General features: G+C 39.9%; 1 protein-coding gene across 1 annotated transcript in view; it reads left to right on the top strand.

Annotated features, from left to right (window-relative positions):
* Positions 1–18,786, top strand: part of LOC126281292 (ras-specific guanine nucleotide-releasing factor 2-like) — a 1,771,818-nt gene that overhangs the window by 1,518,334 nt on the left and 234,698 nt on the right. The window contains exon 22 of the mRNA XM_049980119.1: positions 6,342–6,521. Coding sequence (XP_049836076.1) covers positions 6,342–6,521 — 180 coding nt within the window. The remainder of the gene's footprint in view (positions 1–6,341; positions 6,522–18,786) is intronic.

The following is an 18,786-nucleotide window of genomic DNA, read 5'->3' as shown; positions in this document are numbered from 1 at the left end:
CCTTTGATTCATTAGCTGAATTATAAATGATTTCATCATTATACATTATTTTTGTTGCTTTTATTACTTTAATTTTGGAGGGTTCTTTTATAGTATGCGCGTACTACAGGTGAGGAATTTTTTGAGTTACATATTTCATGAAGTAGTCTTTTCTTCTGGCATGAAACCCTTATTCCCTTTGTGATCCAGCTGTTTGTTCTAGATTTTCCCCATATGGTTAATGTTTTCAATGGGAATGTAAGTTGAAAGAAATGGGTTAATGTATCAATGAAAGTGTTGAATTTTTCATTTATATCATTCATTTTGTACACTCCTAGCCATTTTTCTTTCTGTAATAAGTTGTTGAAGTAGTTCACGTTATGCTGATTATAACTTCGATATGCTGTTCTGAAAGACATGTTGTTAAGAATACTGCGTTGTACTTTTATGCTTAATATTTGAGCAACATGCTCACTAAAACCTGCAGTGAAAATTTTTAGTGAGGTGTTGTGTAAACTCTTCTTGACTAGAAACTGATCAAGAGCTGTTTGTCAAGTTTCTGATACTCGGGTAGCTGACAAAGCTTATAAGTGACAGTGTAGGGTTGGTGATGGTGGGCTTACTCATGGAAAAATTCCTGTAGTGTTAGAGCTGCACCCTTTTTAGATTGAAGTCAGCTGATAGGTATACCTGCTTAAAGGAAGTCACTCTAAGGGCTCACCTTTAGAGGATGTCATGTTTCCAAGTAGAGAAGGAATTACCATGTTTCATCAAAATATATGAAGTATTAGAGATAAAGTTAGTGAACCGCTTATAGATGTTGACTCTGAAATTATTGGTATAATGGAGCACCACTTAAATTCAGAGGCTTCCTTTACTAGGATACAGATTAGCTAGCTGTCTTTCAAGGAGTTCCTTTAGGAGTGGTGGAGTCGCTACGTATGTAAAAAAAAAAAAAAAAAAAAAAAAAAAAAAAAAAAAAAAACAGTATTCCATTTGAGTCCATAGAGCTATCAAGGCACTGCAATGAACAGATATTTGAATGTCGTGAAGGGGCAGTTGAATTTAGTAAAACTAAACTTCTAGTAGTTGTTGTTTATAGTTGCCCTAACTCTGACTTCAGAGCATTTCTGATCAAGCTAGAGAGGGTTCTTGCTAGAGAGGGTTCTTGATTCATTTTATAGGAAGTACCAGAAATTAGTTATATGTGGTGACTTCAGTATAAATATTGTATATGACGGTTCAAGGAAAATGGTGTTGGTAGATCTCCTAAATTAATATGATCTGATGCAGACTGTGTTTTTACCAACTAGGGTGCAGGGGACAGTAGCACAGCCATAGACAATATTTTTATTCATTCTTCATTACTAGATGGGCATTCTGTTAGTAAAAGAGTGAATGGACTTTCAGACCATGATGCACAAATTTTAATAGTAAAATGCTTTTGTACTCAAACAAATGTCACATATAATTACAAACTATGTAGGTAAGTTAATCCAACAGCAGTTGAGAGTTTTTTAAACCTCGTCAAGGAACAAGAGTGGCAAGATGCAAGATGTTTATAGTGCCAATAACATAGATGACAAATATAATGTTTTCCTTAACACATTTCTCATGCTTTTTGAGAGCTATTTTCCATTAGAACATTCTAAACAGGATAATATCAGTAAAAGGCAGTTGAGGTGGCTGACTTGTGGGATAAGGATATCATGTAGAACAAAGCAGGAATTATATCAAAATGTTAAAAGTAGTCACAATCAAGCTACAGTAGCCCATTACAAACAGTATTTTAGGGTGCTTAAAAATGTTATTAGGAAGGCAAAGAGTATGTGGTATGCAAATAGAAGAGTCAGTTCACAGGATAAAATTAAAAGCATATGGTCAGTTGTGAAGAAGTGTCTGGTCAGCAGCACAGTGTTGGCAATGTAAAGTCGTTTCGTAGTAAAAATATTTCTGTTACTGATAAATCAGATATATATACAGTACTTAACAATCATTTTCGGAACATTACTGCCGAATAAAATAAAAACTGATTTTCTTCATCGGATCATATAACTCCCCTGGCAAATGCCTTTCCGAGATTGATGTCTGAAATATTCCTCTGTGATATAGACAAGGGGTAGAATGAGTCAAGAATTAAATCTTTGAAGACTAAGGACTCTCATGGATATGATGGAGTGCCTAGCAGAATATTAAAGTACTGTGCTGCACATGTTAGCTCTGTATTTAGCCATATTTGTAATTTTTCCTTTAGGAATGGTTAGTTGCTTGAATGATTAAAGTACTCAGTAGTAAAGCTGCTTTGTAAAAAGGGAGAAAGGAGTAATGTAGACAATTTTAGACCTATTTCTATGCTATCAGTGTTTGCTTAAGTTATTGGGAAGGCTGTGTATGTAAAGATAATTGATCATTTTATATCACACGATTTGCTATCAAATGTACAGTTTGACATTAGAAGTTGCTTAACAACTGAAAATGTTATATTCTCTTTTCTCTTTAAGGTACTGGATGGGTTAAACAAAATATTTTGAATGCTAGGCATATTTTTTGATTTAACTGAGGTGTTTGATTGTGTTGATAACAAAATATTGCTCCAGAAGTTGGACCATTACGGAATATGGGGAGTAGCTCATAAATGTTTCACCTCTTACTTTAGTAATATACAGCAAAAAGTCATTATTCTTCACAGTATTAAGAATGGCTGTGATGTGGGGACTGAGTGGGATATGGTTAAGTGTGGAGAGGGGGGGGGGGGGAGGGGGGTACTCCAGGGATCCGTGTTGGGCCATTCCTGTTCTTTATTTATACAAATGACATGCCCTCTAGTATTACGGGTAACTCTAAAATATTTCTGTTTGCTGATAACACTAGCTTGGCAGTAACAGATGTTGTGTGCAACATTGGCTTGGTTTCAAATAGTGCAGATCATGACATAAGTTCATGGCTTGTAGAAGATAAACTAACGCTAAATCGCAGTAGGACTGTTTTTACCGTTTCTGACACACAATGTAACAAAACTTGACGTTTTAATTTCACAGAATGGGCATATCATTGGCGAAAATGAACAGTTCAAATTCCTGGGTGTTCATATAGATAGTAACCTCTTGTGGAAAGCCCATGTTCAGGATCTTGTTCAAAGACTTAATGCTGCCATTTTTACTATTCGAATGGTATCTGAAGTGAGTGATGATTCGACACAAAAATTAGTCTACTTTGCTTATTTTCATTCGCTTATGTCATATGGTATTCTATTTTGGAGTAACACTTCCCATTCTAAAAGGGTATTTTTGGCTTGGAACAGGCACTTCAGGCAATAAGTGGTGTAAGTTTACAAACTTCTTTTTGACCCTTGTTCACGAGTCTGGCTATTTTGACATTAGCCTCTCAATACACATATTTCTTACTGTCGTTTCTTGTTAACAGCTGCTTTCACTCAGTTAATAGTCATCAGAAATCAAACTTGCATTTGGATCAGACTTCCTTAACTCTTGTGCAGAAAGGTGTGCAGTATACTGCATCCATTTTCAATAAGGTACCACTAGAATTCAAAAATCTTAGCAGTAATCCACGTGCTTTCAAATCAAAACTGAAGAGTTTCCTCATGGGTTACTCCTTCTATTCTTTCGAAGAGTTCCTTGATAAATTAAGCTGATTCTTGCTACATTGTTGATTGCCTTTACTTAAACTTACGACTTGACTGTTTTCGGGTTCATAAACATTTTATTTTAATCTGTTATTACTTTTATGTTGTAATTTCATGTACTGACACATTCCATGACCTTGGAGATTTGCTCCTCAGTTTGGTCCTATGGAACTAGATGTGAAAATAATAATAAAAAAGAAGCCAAAATTTTGTACCAAATTTATCTGGTTTGTTTGGCATATACTGTAAGAATGAATGTGTTGTTTTGCTTGAAAAAGCTGTTCATCAGCATTAGATTTTCACCTAAAGTGTAGGTCAAATGGCAGTTTTCAATTAATTTGTTCTAGACTTTTGATACTAAAGGGAATTTATCTGTCTTCAAACATTCTGATCTTTTGTTTGTAATGTCAAAGCACAAAAATCTTAGAATTTCTTGAAAGCAGTTTCTCCCCATAGTATCACTGAAGATAGGGTGGCCCCACTTTTTAGACCACAGTTCATCAAGTTCAGTACTATTGGCTCCAAGAACACCATGAGCATACAATAAAGCAATAAAAGCCTTTGCTTTCTCCAAACTTACACTCCGCAATACATTTCCTAGAACACATTTTGCCTCCGTTTCCATACAGTGTTTTATGTCTTTTGGTATTGATTCATCAATAAACAGATGCCATGTTCTCACTCCACTGGCATGAGAAACATACCACTTTGAATGTGGTGTAGGTCCTGGATTTTCTCTCATGATGTTATAACTCGCCAGTCTGCCAGATGTGGTCTTTCCAAACTCTGCTACAGTCCTCTCTGTGATGCCATCAGTGCTCAACAACATATCATGTGGTCTTGGGAGACATACATTGACCTGTTCCTTCTGATATCTTGTTTTATGTGATACATTTTCTGCTGCTGTAATAGAACAATAGTAAACTTCAAACTAGAAGTCTCTGCTCAGAGTAACTGTCATCTCAATCCAAAATTTTATGTGAAAGTTGAATTTTGACATGTAAATGATGCATTTTGTAATTATTACTAACCTGGCTGAACAAATACGTTTCCAGAATAATCTGAATCGCTGCTTCCAGAGTGATCATTTGGTTGACAGTAATCTTCGTCCGCATCTTTTCTTGGGTCTTCTGCATCTAGGTTCTGCTTCAGACTTATCATCTGGAATATCATCTAAGATAGCAAACAATTCTGCATCAGTAGGTGATGGAGATCTGCGAACCATGATTACTATGTTGCTATGAGCTAACAATTGACAATATGACTTGAGAAAGAGAGAAAAACAATGGACATAAGTAAATTAAAAGAGTTTCATTATTGTGCATATTATTTCTGTTTAGAGACTGATTGTTAACAGATTTAATCTCAACCAAAGGAAGACATTTTATTACAATAGCCAGTACATAGGTCAAAATTCCGCTCTTGCTGTTCTAAGTGTACTTGTTAACAACGTCCTAACCATTTTTCAAAAAATAAATACATTGAGTATGGGTGATTCTGACCTTCAACCTGGAAAAGTCACTGAAGCTTATTGCAATAAGACAAAAACTGCAGTCAAAATAACATTTTGAAAACATGTTGTGGTCATTTTGATCACTCTGGAGGTTCTAGTGTTAAGCTGATGTTATATCACAAACCCTGTATGAAGTTCATGTTTCTCCACATTACAGCTATGGACCATGTTGTCTTCTCACTTTTCTAGGATTCTGCTTCTTGTCTGCCTTACTTACTGTGGAGCTATCAGTTTCATTGTTTGATCTAGTACCATCTTATGTCTTCCTGAGGGATACAGAGATCTCACTTTCCCAATTCCAATATATAAATCTGTCTTGCACTTTATACTTCTGCTCTTTCTTCCATGACTTGTTTTTCGATTATTATTGTTATTTTCCTGGCATGTTTGTTACCACTGATCAATCCAGCTTCATTTTGTTGCAGTTTGAGTTCTTTTTAATTTTTAATCAGGATCTTCTCTCTTAGCATTTCGGGGGCCAACCATACATACTACAAGGCAGCAGTATCTTCACCACAGCTCTGTTAGCTGCATCTGGGCCTTGACAGCTCAGAGCCAAATGCAATCAACACCGTACACCACCCTACCATGTAGTCCCCTGTTTTGTGCAATTGACCGTCTCCCACGATGTGGATGAAGGGCTGGACTTACGGGAGGCCCACTTATTATGCTGTACCAACTGTCTTACCACACCTAATACATTTGTTCTTGCCAGGTCACCAAAGTTAGCAACATGGATGACCACCTGAAAGCACAGGTTGGTGTTGACTCAGGGACAAGTCAAGTGTGAAGTGACATCCAATTGAAAGACTTGCACCAGACCATTGAACCATATGACATTATTGTTACTGGCTATGCTATTGTCACATAAGTCACAGTGTGTGATTTTGACAAGTTACTCACTGTAATGATTTGAATTAATGAAAAACAGTCAACTTTTTATAAATTATTCATCAATAAAATCCACCAGTTATATTTAAATTAAATTTTATATTGAAAAAAGTAAGATTTCCCTTTCTACAAATCTGACCTTGTCAAGCCTCATAACATTTTGCAGTTCAGTGCACAAGATGCCCAGCAGCATTTATTATACTAGGAAAACCTAGAATAACACAGTTAGTATGATGTTTAACATTACCCTTTGTTTACTTACTTCATATAAAGGAGTGAACATGAGTCAGAATTTTTTATATCTTTTATTAACAGGATTTTGAAAATGATCAGCGTCTCAAGAACCTTACAATTGAGTTTCTTGATGATATCATCTACAGTCCAAATCTACTACCTGCTGAGCATAAAGCAGCTTCGCAGCTTCTGAGACTTATAACAAAAGAAGAACCTGAAAGTAGTAAGGTGGATCTTGATCTGCTGCTTGCACCTCCTATGGTAAGTATCTGTGCTTTAAATATCATTTTATTGATTAGAAAGTCAATTCTGTTAATGTGTAAATAATTTAGAAGTAAAAGTAATGTCTAGCTGAGTAATAGAGGTGATGAGTCGTCATTAGGCATGCCGACAAGGGAGTGCATGCACACGTGCACACACACACACACACACACACACACACACACACACACACACACATTGTGCAGAAGAATACGCAATTCTGTGGTATACTGGGATGAGGTTCTGTGCCTGGTGAAATACGTAACAGGGGAAAGAAGGTGGGGTGCAGGAGTGATGGTTGGAGAAGGGTGGCTGATGGAACAGAGTGTACATGTCAGCTTGGTAGCAGGTGGACATCTGGGGGGATTTTCCCACACAAAAAATGATAAATGCGAGATGTTATAGAAAATGTGTGCTTTTTCCCAAATACTACCACTAAGGGGTAAAATGTGCATGACAACTGGTTGTAGCCATGGAGTGAATGCACATGGTATGGAAAGAGTGTTGCACCCTCAATAGGAAGAACTGGCGGACACATCCAGAGGGCAAGGAAGCTGGTAGGCAAGAGAGTGACCTACTGTTGTGGCCACTACCTCACCGACCCTCAACGACCCTCTCGCATACCTCACATGATGGCACCCAGCCCTCCCATTCATATTAAGTGAAAGACCATTGGCTGCTAAGGTGATATGATATGTCTGAGACTTGGCCATAGGGTGGCAACAAGTTAGAAAGATGGTAGTTGGCCATAGGGTGGTAATGGTAGTAGATTGACGCATGGATTATATTAGGCTATTGCCGACAGGGCTGAACAGAGGTCCATGCATTGTCAGAACAACAGGGGGCAATTTAAGAATAAGAGATAGATACAAATATAGAACAAGGTGGTGTCTCTCACTCAGCAATACCATGGTGGCATCCCTAGCTCAGCATAGTACCAAGGTCTATGCATTGTCATAACAACACAAGGGCACAGAGGGGTGGGAGTTCCTTCTAGAAATAGTGTCAGTTCAGCTCTTTACCATAGTGTTAAGTGATAAAATAGGACAAGACTGAAGGTTATTGAGATGCAAGGTAGCATGTGTTTGATGATCTTTGCTAATTACCAGGATGTCATTGGTTTCCCAGAGGACGTGTTTCACAATTGTAGGCCAGGTAACTGGGAATGCGTGTAAGCAGTTGCAGTTGGCACAAGTCATCATCAGGATTTCCTTCCAGCGAGCCGGGTAGGATCTTGGTGAACGATGTGCCCCCATTGGTTTCCGTTCTGGTACAGCTTTTCCCTCTCCATTACGTCCCATGTTACTCCTCTCCTCTTGAGATCTTCCTTAACCTGGCATGTCCATCTCTTTCTAGGCCGCCCAATTGGTCTTCTTCCTGGCACTTCCATCTCCAAATACTGGTGCGGAGTTTGAGTCAAGTGCATTTGCTTCACATGACCGAACCATTTCAGTCTCAAAGCACTCATCCTCTCCTCTGTAGTCAGTGTCAAATCCAGGTCTTCCTGGCTCTGTCCCTCCTAATTTTTTTGGTAGATCTGACCTAAGGAACTTATTTTACATGTTTGCATTTTACTCTCTTCTCTCTTATTTATGACACAGGTCTCTAGACTATACATCATGATTGGCAGGAGATAAGTTTTATACAGGGTTGTTTAGCTCTTAGAGGGACTTCCTTTTCCCAGATTAGATTTTTTACTTGGTAGTAGAAGCTAGATCCTTTTGTTATTCTGTTTAATACTTTGGAACTTCCATTGTGTGATATGATGCTTCCTAGATAATTGAAACTTTTTGCACATTCAACCATCTCCCCGTCCAGTATGATGTTAAAAGATGTGGGTGCCTGCTCATCTTCATTGTCACTGTCTTGTTCCTACTTACGTAACTTGATTCTTTTTTTAATTTTGTGTTCCGGTAATCTACTCTACTCTGAACCTCCATTTCTGTATCTCCCCAAGTGGTGATGTCATCAACAAAAATAAAAGCACTGAGATCTTCATTTTTCTTCTTCCTTGATTCCTTTCCTGATTGTGTCCATAATTGTAATGAAGAGTAAAGGGGAGAGTGAACTGCCTTGCTGAACACCTCTCTTTGTCTTAAACTATTTTGATCTTCTACCTCCTACTTGTACACTGCTCTCACAACCATCATACAGCATCTGTACTTTTTTAATTAATAAATCAGGAAGATTATGTTTTCTCAAGCATTTCCATATTTTATCCCTTGGTACACTGTTATATGCTTTTACCAAATCCATGAATACTACTATCATGTCCTTTCCTTTTTCCCAATACTTCACCATTAACTGATGGAGGGAGAAAATGACGTCTATTGTTCCCCTATTACTTCTGAACCCATGCTGTTGTTCCTTTAATTGGTGTTCTAAAATTTTCTGCAATCTTTTTTCTATGACCTTTCCCATTATCTTAAGGCAGTGTGATAACAGTGTGATTCCTCAGTAGTTGGTGCATTTCTTTCTACCACTTTTCTTGAACAATGGTATTATAATTCCTTTTTTTCCATTCATCCGGCACTTTGTCTTTTTTCCATATCATCCCCGGCACCCAGTATAACAATTGTATTCCATAGACTCCTGAAACTTTAATCACATCTGCTGTCAGCTCATCTACTCCAGCTGCGTTTCCACTTTTCATCTGTTTCAGACAATTCTCAGTTTCTAACTGAGAGAGATTGAATCCTGCTCCTCCTCTAATTCAATGACTTTGGTGTTACTTTCTTGTGCACCTTCCCCATTCAGTAAGATTTAAAAATAATTCTTCATCTCTTCTCTGATACCTTCCATGTCCCTGTTAATACCCCCATCCTCTATTTGAATCGCTTTTATTTCTTCTCCTATGAAATCTTTTACTTTTCAATGACCCATATAGCAGTTTTTGGTTCCCTTTGCTACCCGTCTCTAGTTTCTGGGTGAATATTTCCCATCTCTTCTTTCACATTTCTCTTCGCTGGGAGTTTCTTTTGTCGGTATTCCTTCTCCAGTGCTGTCGCCTTGTGTTGATCTTTTGGCACCAGCCCCTGGTTCTGATTTCTTTTTCTAACTCCATGTTTTTCTTTGCCATATTACATTTTTTAATTGCGTCTTTTACTCTATCATTCCACCAACTGGTTTCTTTGTCTTTCACTTTACCCTTTGTTTTGTTGCATATCTGCACAACACTGTTAACTATTGATGTTTTAAATAGGTTCCACTCTTCCTGTACCCTACCCCTTTCGGTTTTTGGCAATTTATGTGGTTCTAGATTTTGGAAAATTTTCTTATATTCTTCTTTTTCTCAACTTCCACTCCTTAATTTTTGGCATTCTTTGTACAGCTTATAATTTAGGTCAGCTACTAGTAACTTGTGGTCACTATCCAACTGCTCACTTGGTATGACTTTAGTGTCCCTTACTTTCCCTCCAATTAATTTTTCTGTTAATATATAGTCTATAACTGTCCTAGATTTGTCATCCCAGCTATATATAGTAATATTGTCGCTATCTTGTTTCTTGAAGAATGTATTCTTCACTTAAAAATGATTCTTTATGCACATATTTAAAATTTCTTCACCCTCAACATTTTGTCTTCCCTATCCAAAAGGGCCCATCACCTCCTTATATCCATTTCTATCCGAGCCAATCTGAGCATTCAGATCCCCAATTATCATAATGTTGTCTTCTCTTAATTTGTCTTCCAGTTCTTCAAGGAATTTCAGTTTATCTTCCTCACTGCACCCTTGCTGAGGTGTGTACTTGGAGTATAGTAAAACTATTCTTTCCCAAGTTTTCAAGGATATGAATCTTTCTCCTCTCCATCATGTATATGATCTCTTTAGTCTTTCCTTTTCAAGGTTGTTACATTTAATGTTCCCACTCTCAACTTATTTTTGTCATTTTGTTGGATTCTAGTTTCCTGTTCTTGTTTGGTGTATCTTCTTGCATTCCTTGGTGTTTCCTCAGGTTGTGAAGAGCCGTCAATCTTTTCATGGGTACAAGAAGTGATGTCTACATTAGCTTTTTTTAATCTGAGGCTTGTTCTTTTATTGAAAACAATAGCAACTTTTTCTCATCTGATGGTTCTGCTAAGCCTAACACATCTGAGGATTTTCTTTCAGGGTTTACTCTCTCAGCCTTTGAAGATCCCTCTTCACCACAAGGCAGTGATTCCACTCCTCATTTGCCCTTAGGAGGGAAAGTGTGCCTCCTCCACCAGCTGTGCCATACCAAAGATGTTCTTCTCTGCTGTAGCTGCCATTAAGGACTTTGCCATATCCCTGGCAAGGGTTGATAATGGTAAGGAAAAAGGAGAGGGATAGGATAGGATTGGATAGGATAGGATAGAATAGAATAGGAGACAGGCTTGGCACAAGTAATAGGTACAAGCCCGCCAGGGTAGCCGTGTGGTCTAACGCACTGCTGTATGGGTGGGAAATTAGATAGTTGGTACCTACATCTACATCTACATCGATACTCCGCAAGCCACCTGACGCTGTGTGGCAGAGGGTACCCTGAGTACCTCTGTCGGTTCTCCCTTCTATTCCAGTCTCGTATTGTTCGTGGAAAGAAGGATTGTCGGTATGCTTCTGTGTGGGCTCTAATCTCTCTGATTTTATCCTCATGGTCGTTTTGCGAGATATACGTAGGAGGGAGCAACATACTGCTTGACTCTTTGGTGAAGGTATGTTCTCGAAACTTTAACAATAGCCTGCACCGAGCTACTGAGCATCTCTCCTGCAGAGTCTTCCACTGGAGTTTATCTATCATCTCCGTAACGCTTTCACAATTACTAAATGATTCTGTAACGAAGCGCGCTGCTCTCCGTTGGATCTTCTCTATCTCTTCTATCAACCCTATCTGGTACGGATCCCACTCCACTGAGCAGAATTCAAGCAGTGGGTGAACAAGCGTACTGTAACCTACTTCCTTTGTTTCCAGTTTCTTCCAATGAATCTCTGTCTGGCATCTGCTTTACCGACGATCAACTTCATATGATCATTCCATTTTAATTCACTCCTAATGCGTACTCCCAGATAATTTATGGAGTTAACTGCTTCCAGTTGCTGACCTGTTATTTTGTAGCTAAATGATAAGGGATCTATCTTTCTATGTATTCGCAGCACATTACACTTGTCTACATTGAGATTCAATTGCCATTCCCTGCACCATGCGTCAATTCGCTCATCTACCTGTGAACCTGTGTCTATGGCCCTCTGAGTCTCGTGGACGAATAGCGCGAGCTGGGTTTCACACGACCGTCTTTTTCGAAACCCATGCTGATTCCTACAGAGTAGATTTCTAGTCTCCAGAAAAGTCATTATACTCGAACATAATACATGTTCCAAAATTCTACAACTGCTCGACATTAGAGATATAGGTCTATAGTTCTGCACATCTGTTTGACGTCCCTTCTTGAAAATGGGGATGACCTGAGCCCTTTTCCAATCCTTTGGAACGCTTCGCTCTTCTAGAGACCTACGGTACACCGCTGCAAGAAAGGGGGCAAGTTCCTTCGCATACTCTGTGTAAAATCGAACTGGTATCCCATCAGGTCCAGCGGCCCTTCCTCTTTTGAGTGATTTTAATTGTTTCTCTATCCCTCTGTCGTCTATTTAGATATCTACCATTTTGTCATCTGTGCGACAATCTAGAGAACGAACTACAGTGCAGTCTTCCTCTGTGAAACAGCTTTGGAAGAAGACATTTAGTATTTCGGCCTTTAGTCTGTCATCCTCTGTTTCAGTACCATTTTGGTCACAGAGTGTCTGGACATTTTGTTTTGATCCACCTACCGCTTTGACATAGGACCAAAATTTCTTAGGATTTTCTGCCAAGTCAGTACATAGAACTATACTTTCGAATTCATTGAACGCCTCTCACATAGCTCTCCTCACACTACATTTTGCTTCGCGTAATTTTTGTTTGTATGCAAGGCTTTGGCTATGTTTATGTTTGCTGTGAAGTTGCCTTTGCTGCCGCAACAGTTTTCTAACTCGGTTGTTGTACCACGGCGGCTCTTTTCCATCTCTTATGATCTTCCTTAGCACATACTCAGCTAATGTATATTGTACGATGGTTTTGAACTTTGTTGACTGATCCTCAACACTATCTGTACTTGAGACAAAACTTTTGTGTTGAGCCATCAGGTACTCTGTAATCGGCTTTTTGTCGCTTTTGCTAAACAGAAAAATCTTCCTACATTTTTAATATTTCTATTTATGGCTGAAATCATCGATGCAGTAACCGCTTTATGATCGCTGATTCCCTGTTCCGCATTAACTGATTCAAATAGTTCGAGTCTGTTATTCTCCAGAAGGTCTAATATGTTATTGCCACGAGTCGGTTCTCTGTTTAACTGCTCAAGGTAGTTTTCATATAAAGCACTTAAAAAATTTTCACTGGATTCTTTTCCCCTGCCACCCATTATGAACGCTTGAGTCTCCCAGTCTATACCCGGCAAATTAAAATATACAACCAAGACCTATAACATGGTGGGGAAATCTACTCGAAATATTTTCCAAATTGTTCTTCAGGTGTTCAGCCACAACAGCTGCTGAGTCTGGGGGCCTATAGAGACATCCAATTACCATGTCTGAGCCTGCTTTAACCATGACCTTCACCAAAATAATTTCACAATTTGGATCTCCGTGAATTTCCTTCGATACTATTGCACTTCTTATCGCTATAAACACGCCTCACCCTTCACAGACCAGCCTGTCTCTGGGGTATATATTCCAATCTGAGTTAAGGATTTCATTACTGTTTACGTCTGGTTTCAGCCAACTTTCTGTCCCTAGTACTATATGGGCGTTGTGACCGTTTATAAATGAGAGCAGTTCTGGGACCTTTCACAAGACGGTCCTGCAGTTTACTATTAGAACATTAATATTGTTATTCCCTGTTGCATTTTGCCTACTCCTACGTTGCCGCGTCTCAGGAGGCATCTTGTCGGGCCTAGGGATGGAGTTCTCTAACCTAAAAAACCCCCATGTACACCCCACACGTACTCCGCTACCCTTGTAGCCGCTTCCAGCGTGTAGTGCATGCCTGACCTATTCAGGGGGGCCCTACATTTCTCCACCCGATAGCGGAGGTCGAGAAATTTGGACCCCAGGTCTCCGCAGAATTGTCTGAGCCTCTGGTTTAAGCCTTCCACTCGGCTCCAAACCAGAGGACCGCGATCAGTTTTGGGAACAATACTACAAATAGTTAGCTCTGATTCCACCCCGCGAGCGAGGCTTTCCGCCTTCACCAATTCCACCAACCGCCTGTACGAACTGAGGATGACCTCTGAACACAGATGGCAGGAATCATTGTTGCCGACATGAGCAACAATTTGTAGTCGGGTGCACCCAGTGCTCTCTATCGCCGCCGGTAGGGCCTCCTCCACATCTCTGATGAGACCCCCCAGCAAGCAGACAGTTGTAAGGCTGTCCCTTCTTGTAAAACTGCTAAATTCAAGTCAGCCATTATGGACACTTGATGCAGCATGTACAATAAGTTATCTAAACATTTAAAGGATAGAGTGCCATTAGTACTAACGAGTAGAACAAGTACTATACAGCACTTCATCATCAAATAGGTATACAAGTCTCTTGACAAAGGCAGTAGTCCTAGTTGGTTCAGGTTGACAGCTATCCTGGCATGACAACCAAGTTCCTACAAGGCATCAACATACCATAAAATTGAACAGTTCTATACAAGTAAACTGACAGCCATAAGTAAGACTCGTAGTTACTGTGAATGAGTAGAATGGTGATATCAGTGCATCAAACTGATATCGTTTGACATTGTTGATGGAGGAAGGTGAAACTATCAGCACTGGTGAGAACAATGTTTAACATGCCTAAGGCAAAGAGTTTATAAAACAGTTTGTTAGTGGCAACTTCACAAAGTATGCAATGCCGGAATGCACTAGCTGAAGCTCGCAGTGGTTCTGTTAAGTATCCATGAATCAGCTTAGTTAGAAGGAGAACAAAAGGACATTCTATTGTTCCCATTGCATTCTGATTGCAAGGTCAGCATCTGCATGGATACGGGTGTAACCCAATTCTTGAAGGAATTTGCTGGTGTGGTATTGCTCGGTCAGTAGCATAAATAGCAGTGTCATTGGAATCAATCTAAGCTACCTGGAGTGGGGAAAACTATCATATTCAAGTTTCTTGTGTTATTTGGATAAATTTGTTTTATATTATTTTTGGTGTTGATGACATTCCAGGTGAGGAGGAATGCTCTGTTGACATCAAATATACACATAAATGAAAACATAATCTTAACAATCTAAGGAAACTGAAAGTTACATCATCTGTGGACACCAGATAGTACTTGATATCAGTGAGTATATCACCTTTCTGGACTGCAGAGGGAAGGTAAATGATCATACAGGAAAGAAGAAATGAAAGAGAATGCCATGAATGGCTAGGGGACTTTGTAGTTGCCAGATACATTGTACAAGCTGCACATCCCTGGAGATTCATCAAAATCTCTCAAAACTTATCACAACCCAATCAGCAAACATGTGAAATGATTATGTAGGAACAATTACACATTCAACATACCTCATAATAACTACACCCACAAAAATTTAGAGCTCAAATCATCCTAGGTAAAGACACTTCCAAAAAACAAGTGATAACTGCTTAAGATGCAAAATTTAATTGCGTACTATTATTTACTGATCTCTACATTCTTCTCTGAACAAATGTCTGCCATCGCCTCAGTACATCTCAACACTCACAGTATAGTTGACGCATCCCGCCACTCAGAAGTGGTGGTGGCGGGCTGCACGATGGCGAACGTATGTGCCCCGAGCAAGGGCCAGGACCTTAGCGGATATGGCAGCAGAGAGCTGAGTGGCGACGAATGTGGGACGGCACCTTTGGGCAGCATGTTGGCAGGTGGGTCGCCACCAGCTAAGCCTGTGACGCAGCCATATTTGCTGGTGCGTGGCGGCAAGGCTTTGTGGCCTGCCACAGTACACTCAGCTCATGGGCAACATCAGTGGCGATGGAGGTGGGTGGCGGCAGCAGCAGGGGAGTGGCGGCAGTGGCAGGGAAGCCACACTGACTGTGAATAGTGCACCCATGCACTCCATGATGAAAAGCAGCACCACGGATGCCTCACATTTTTCTTTTGTGCCTTTGCATCTGCCTCAGAAATAGTGGGCAGCGGTAGAGAAGCTGGGCCTGGCCTGCTGGGACCGTAATAAGGGGCCGGAGTGCTAGATGTGCCCGTGTACAGAGGCATGGGTGGCAGGACAAATGGCTGCATGGTGGCAAAAGTACGCAACCCGGGCACTGAGGCCAGGATCCTGATGGAGATGGCAGGAGGGAGCTGACTTGTGGCAAACGTGGGTTGGTCACCTCAGGGCAGTGCAGCAGCTGATGGGCCGTGCACCTGAATGACAACAACAAACCTGCAATGTAGACGTTTTGGTCGGTGTGTGGTGGCAAGGCTTCATGGCGTACCTCACTGCACACAGTGGATTTACATTGGCAGTGGGCAACTCAGGTGGGCAGTGTCAGCGGTAGGGAAGGTGCACCAAGTGTGAATGGCTTGCCCGTATGCTCTGTGAGCCACGGCAGCAGCACAGACGCATCACGCATTTTGCTTTTGTGCTTCCGCACCCAGCTCCGAGTTAGCTGCTGGTGATGGATCAGGGGAAGGGGAAAAAGGTTGTTGCATCCAACTTATGATGACTGTGTACAGAAGGTCAAGCAGTCAGGACTTGTGAGTGGGCATCCAGGGCTGCCTCCCGCGAAAGATGCCTGTTCTGCTCTAGGTCTGGATCACAAAAGAGAGAGTCAGCTGTGCTCTGCACTGCAGAATGCTCCAGCATTCACACATGTGACTTGCATCCCCACGCACGCTATTAGCTAAAACCGATGGATGAATTCACTAGCAGTTTTGGTAGAGGGCTGAAGGCATCTCTTGTCACCAGATTCAACTGGACAGAACTGCCTCGGTTTTGAGAGGCAGACAACTTATGTCATGTAGGCAGAGCAGCAGTTGCTCTGGGAGCAAACTTGTAAAGATTTGACTGGCCCTTTGAAATAAATTTTTTAATCAAATTCCCTTGTAAGTTGCCAGTGCTACCAAATAATAGTGAAAATCTTAGAAAATCAAAAGAAAAGATATACCTATTCGTAAATCTTCAATAAAGGAAGGGAAAGAATGCAGTGAGTTTATCATCAGTTCGTAAAATATGAAAAGACTCACAGCTAGAATGTGGTTCTGTGCGACAGAAGTGCATGCATTGTTTGTAAACAAACTGGTGACCGATGGAAGAAGAGCATATGGCTTGTCCAGTGGCGAGCAAGAGAAATGCGTGTGTGATGTCGACAAACTTTAATAGTGCTTCTCTCTAGTAGGGTGATGAAGGGGGGGGGTATTATCTGCAGCGTAATGCACATCTTGCGGGAGGGGAAAGAGCAGAGAAGTAGGTGCATGGGCAGTGGGAGAGCAAGAGTGGTGAGGGCGAGGTGGCACTTTCAGCACTCGGCACAGTATGTGTATGCTTTCTAAAGCAATCTCGAAGAAAATGTATTTTGAAGCACAGCTGGTGGCATGTACTGGCAGTATAACACCAAGTACATGTAGAAATAGAGAAAGACAATTCTGTCTTCTGGCCATCCATTTGAGGAATCTGTTGTCCCCACAAAAACTGCTACAGAGTTGTCCCAAAATGGGTAAAATTTCAATACAGAAGGACTGAGGTGCAATAGAGTGCTGCAGGACTTAATATACTATGTAAAACACATAGGTAAGAAAAAAGTAAACTTTAATATCACTGGAAACAGGTCAGGGAAGTTTTGTAAAGAGAGACTGAAGGGAAACAGTCAATTCAGCAGATGTGAGAGTCAAAAAATGCATAATCATTTTTAATTCTTAGTGACACCTTGAAGTAAAACAGGGAAATAAATGCTTCTAAACTGACAGTGGAATTAGCTCATCTGCAAAGTAGTGGACATTAGTTCCAAAAGCTAGATGAAAATTCGAAGTATCACAATCTGTTGGACAGTAAAAGACAAATGGAATAAACACTGCAAAGAGGGCTGCACATTCTGGGTTTGACAACAAAACGAAACATTCAATGATGCAGACTTGTAATAAGTAGCATCATAGAAAAACTTTAGTAAGGTAAACTTGATGCATTCTTTTGAAAGACAAAACAAAAACATTGTCAATAAAAGATATCTACAAGTGCAATGCAGTACAACACTAAAATTCTACAACAAAGCTGAACAATGCAAATAGCTTCATTCATCACATGACAAAGATCTATACAGTATTTGGGAGTAGGTACTGTAAGCACCTTAAAATCTTCAAAATACCTGAACTTTCCACATAATACATGTACGTATGCACCTGGGTCATCCTTCTCACAAAAAATTTTAGCTGTTACTTATAACCACTTAAAATTTAGTACATACTATGCAATAGTCAACTGAGCAAGTGCATTGTCATATATACATCGTGGGTTAAAGAGAAATTACAACTTAAAATAAAAGTAGTGAACAAAAGATCATATGAAAGATGATGAAATAGTTTACCACAAAATTCATTACAGTTTATGCTCTCTCCAAACCTATACAATAAATGATATATAAATCAAATGAAAATAAGATTTGATTTATGACACACCAGATGAAGAAGAGGGAGAGAAGTGGTAGTGTGTAGGGGTGTGTCTGGCTTATCGCTAGGTGACAACTATGCCAGTCCACGTGTTAGCGCCTTGTGGCCTATGCTTATAATAAGCATTCACTGGTAACATAGGCTGCAATTTAAATGACACCAAAAACACATTGTCTCAACTGGAAACTTACTGTTTGGTAGAATGAATCTTGGTTAATGGCTCTCCTCTGCCCTCTGGGGACAACAGCATAAAATATACCATTTAACATCACTTAATCATCTTCTCTCATACAATTATCACTTAAAACAACTAAGCATTAGTTAATCTACCACCACCACTTAAATCAACTGACACAGGAACTCTTGTCTGCACATAATTACCTTCAACTACATAACCATAGGATTTTGTACCTACTCACAAAAAACCTCAATAAAACAACACCTTGCATTGCATCATATTAAGAAAACTTCACTGCCCTCTGGGAGATAGCAGCCAATAGTCAACATATCCTCCCTTATCAACTTATGGAGCACAATGGATCTTTCTCTTTCATCATTCATTATAACTTTCATTACAGTAGAATACTTAACACACTTAGCTTCATGCATTGAGTTAATCAGTCAAGCAACCACTACTT

This window comes from Schistocerca gregaria, chromosome 7 (assembly GCF_023897955.1).
Source record: "Schistocerca gregaria isolate iqSchGreg1 chromosome 7, iqSchGreg1.2, whole genome shotgun sequence".
NCBI classification, from domain to species: Eukaryota; Metazoa; Arthropoda; class Insecta; order Orthoptera; family Acrididae; genus Schistocerca; species Schistocerca gregaria.
The sequence above is the reverse complement of the archived record's forward strand: the minus strand, read 5'-3'. Positions and strand labels throughout refer to the sequence as shown.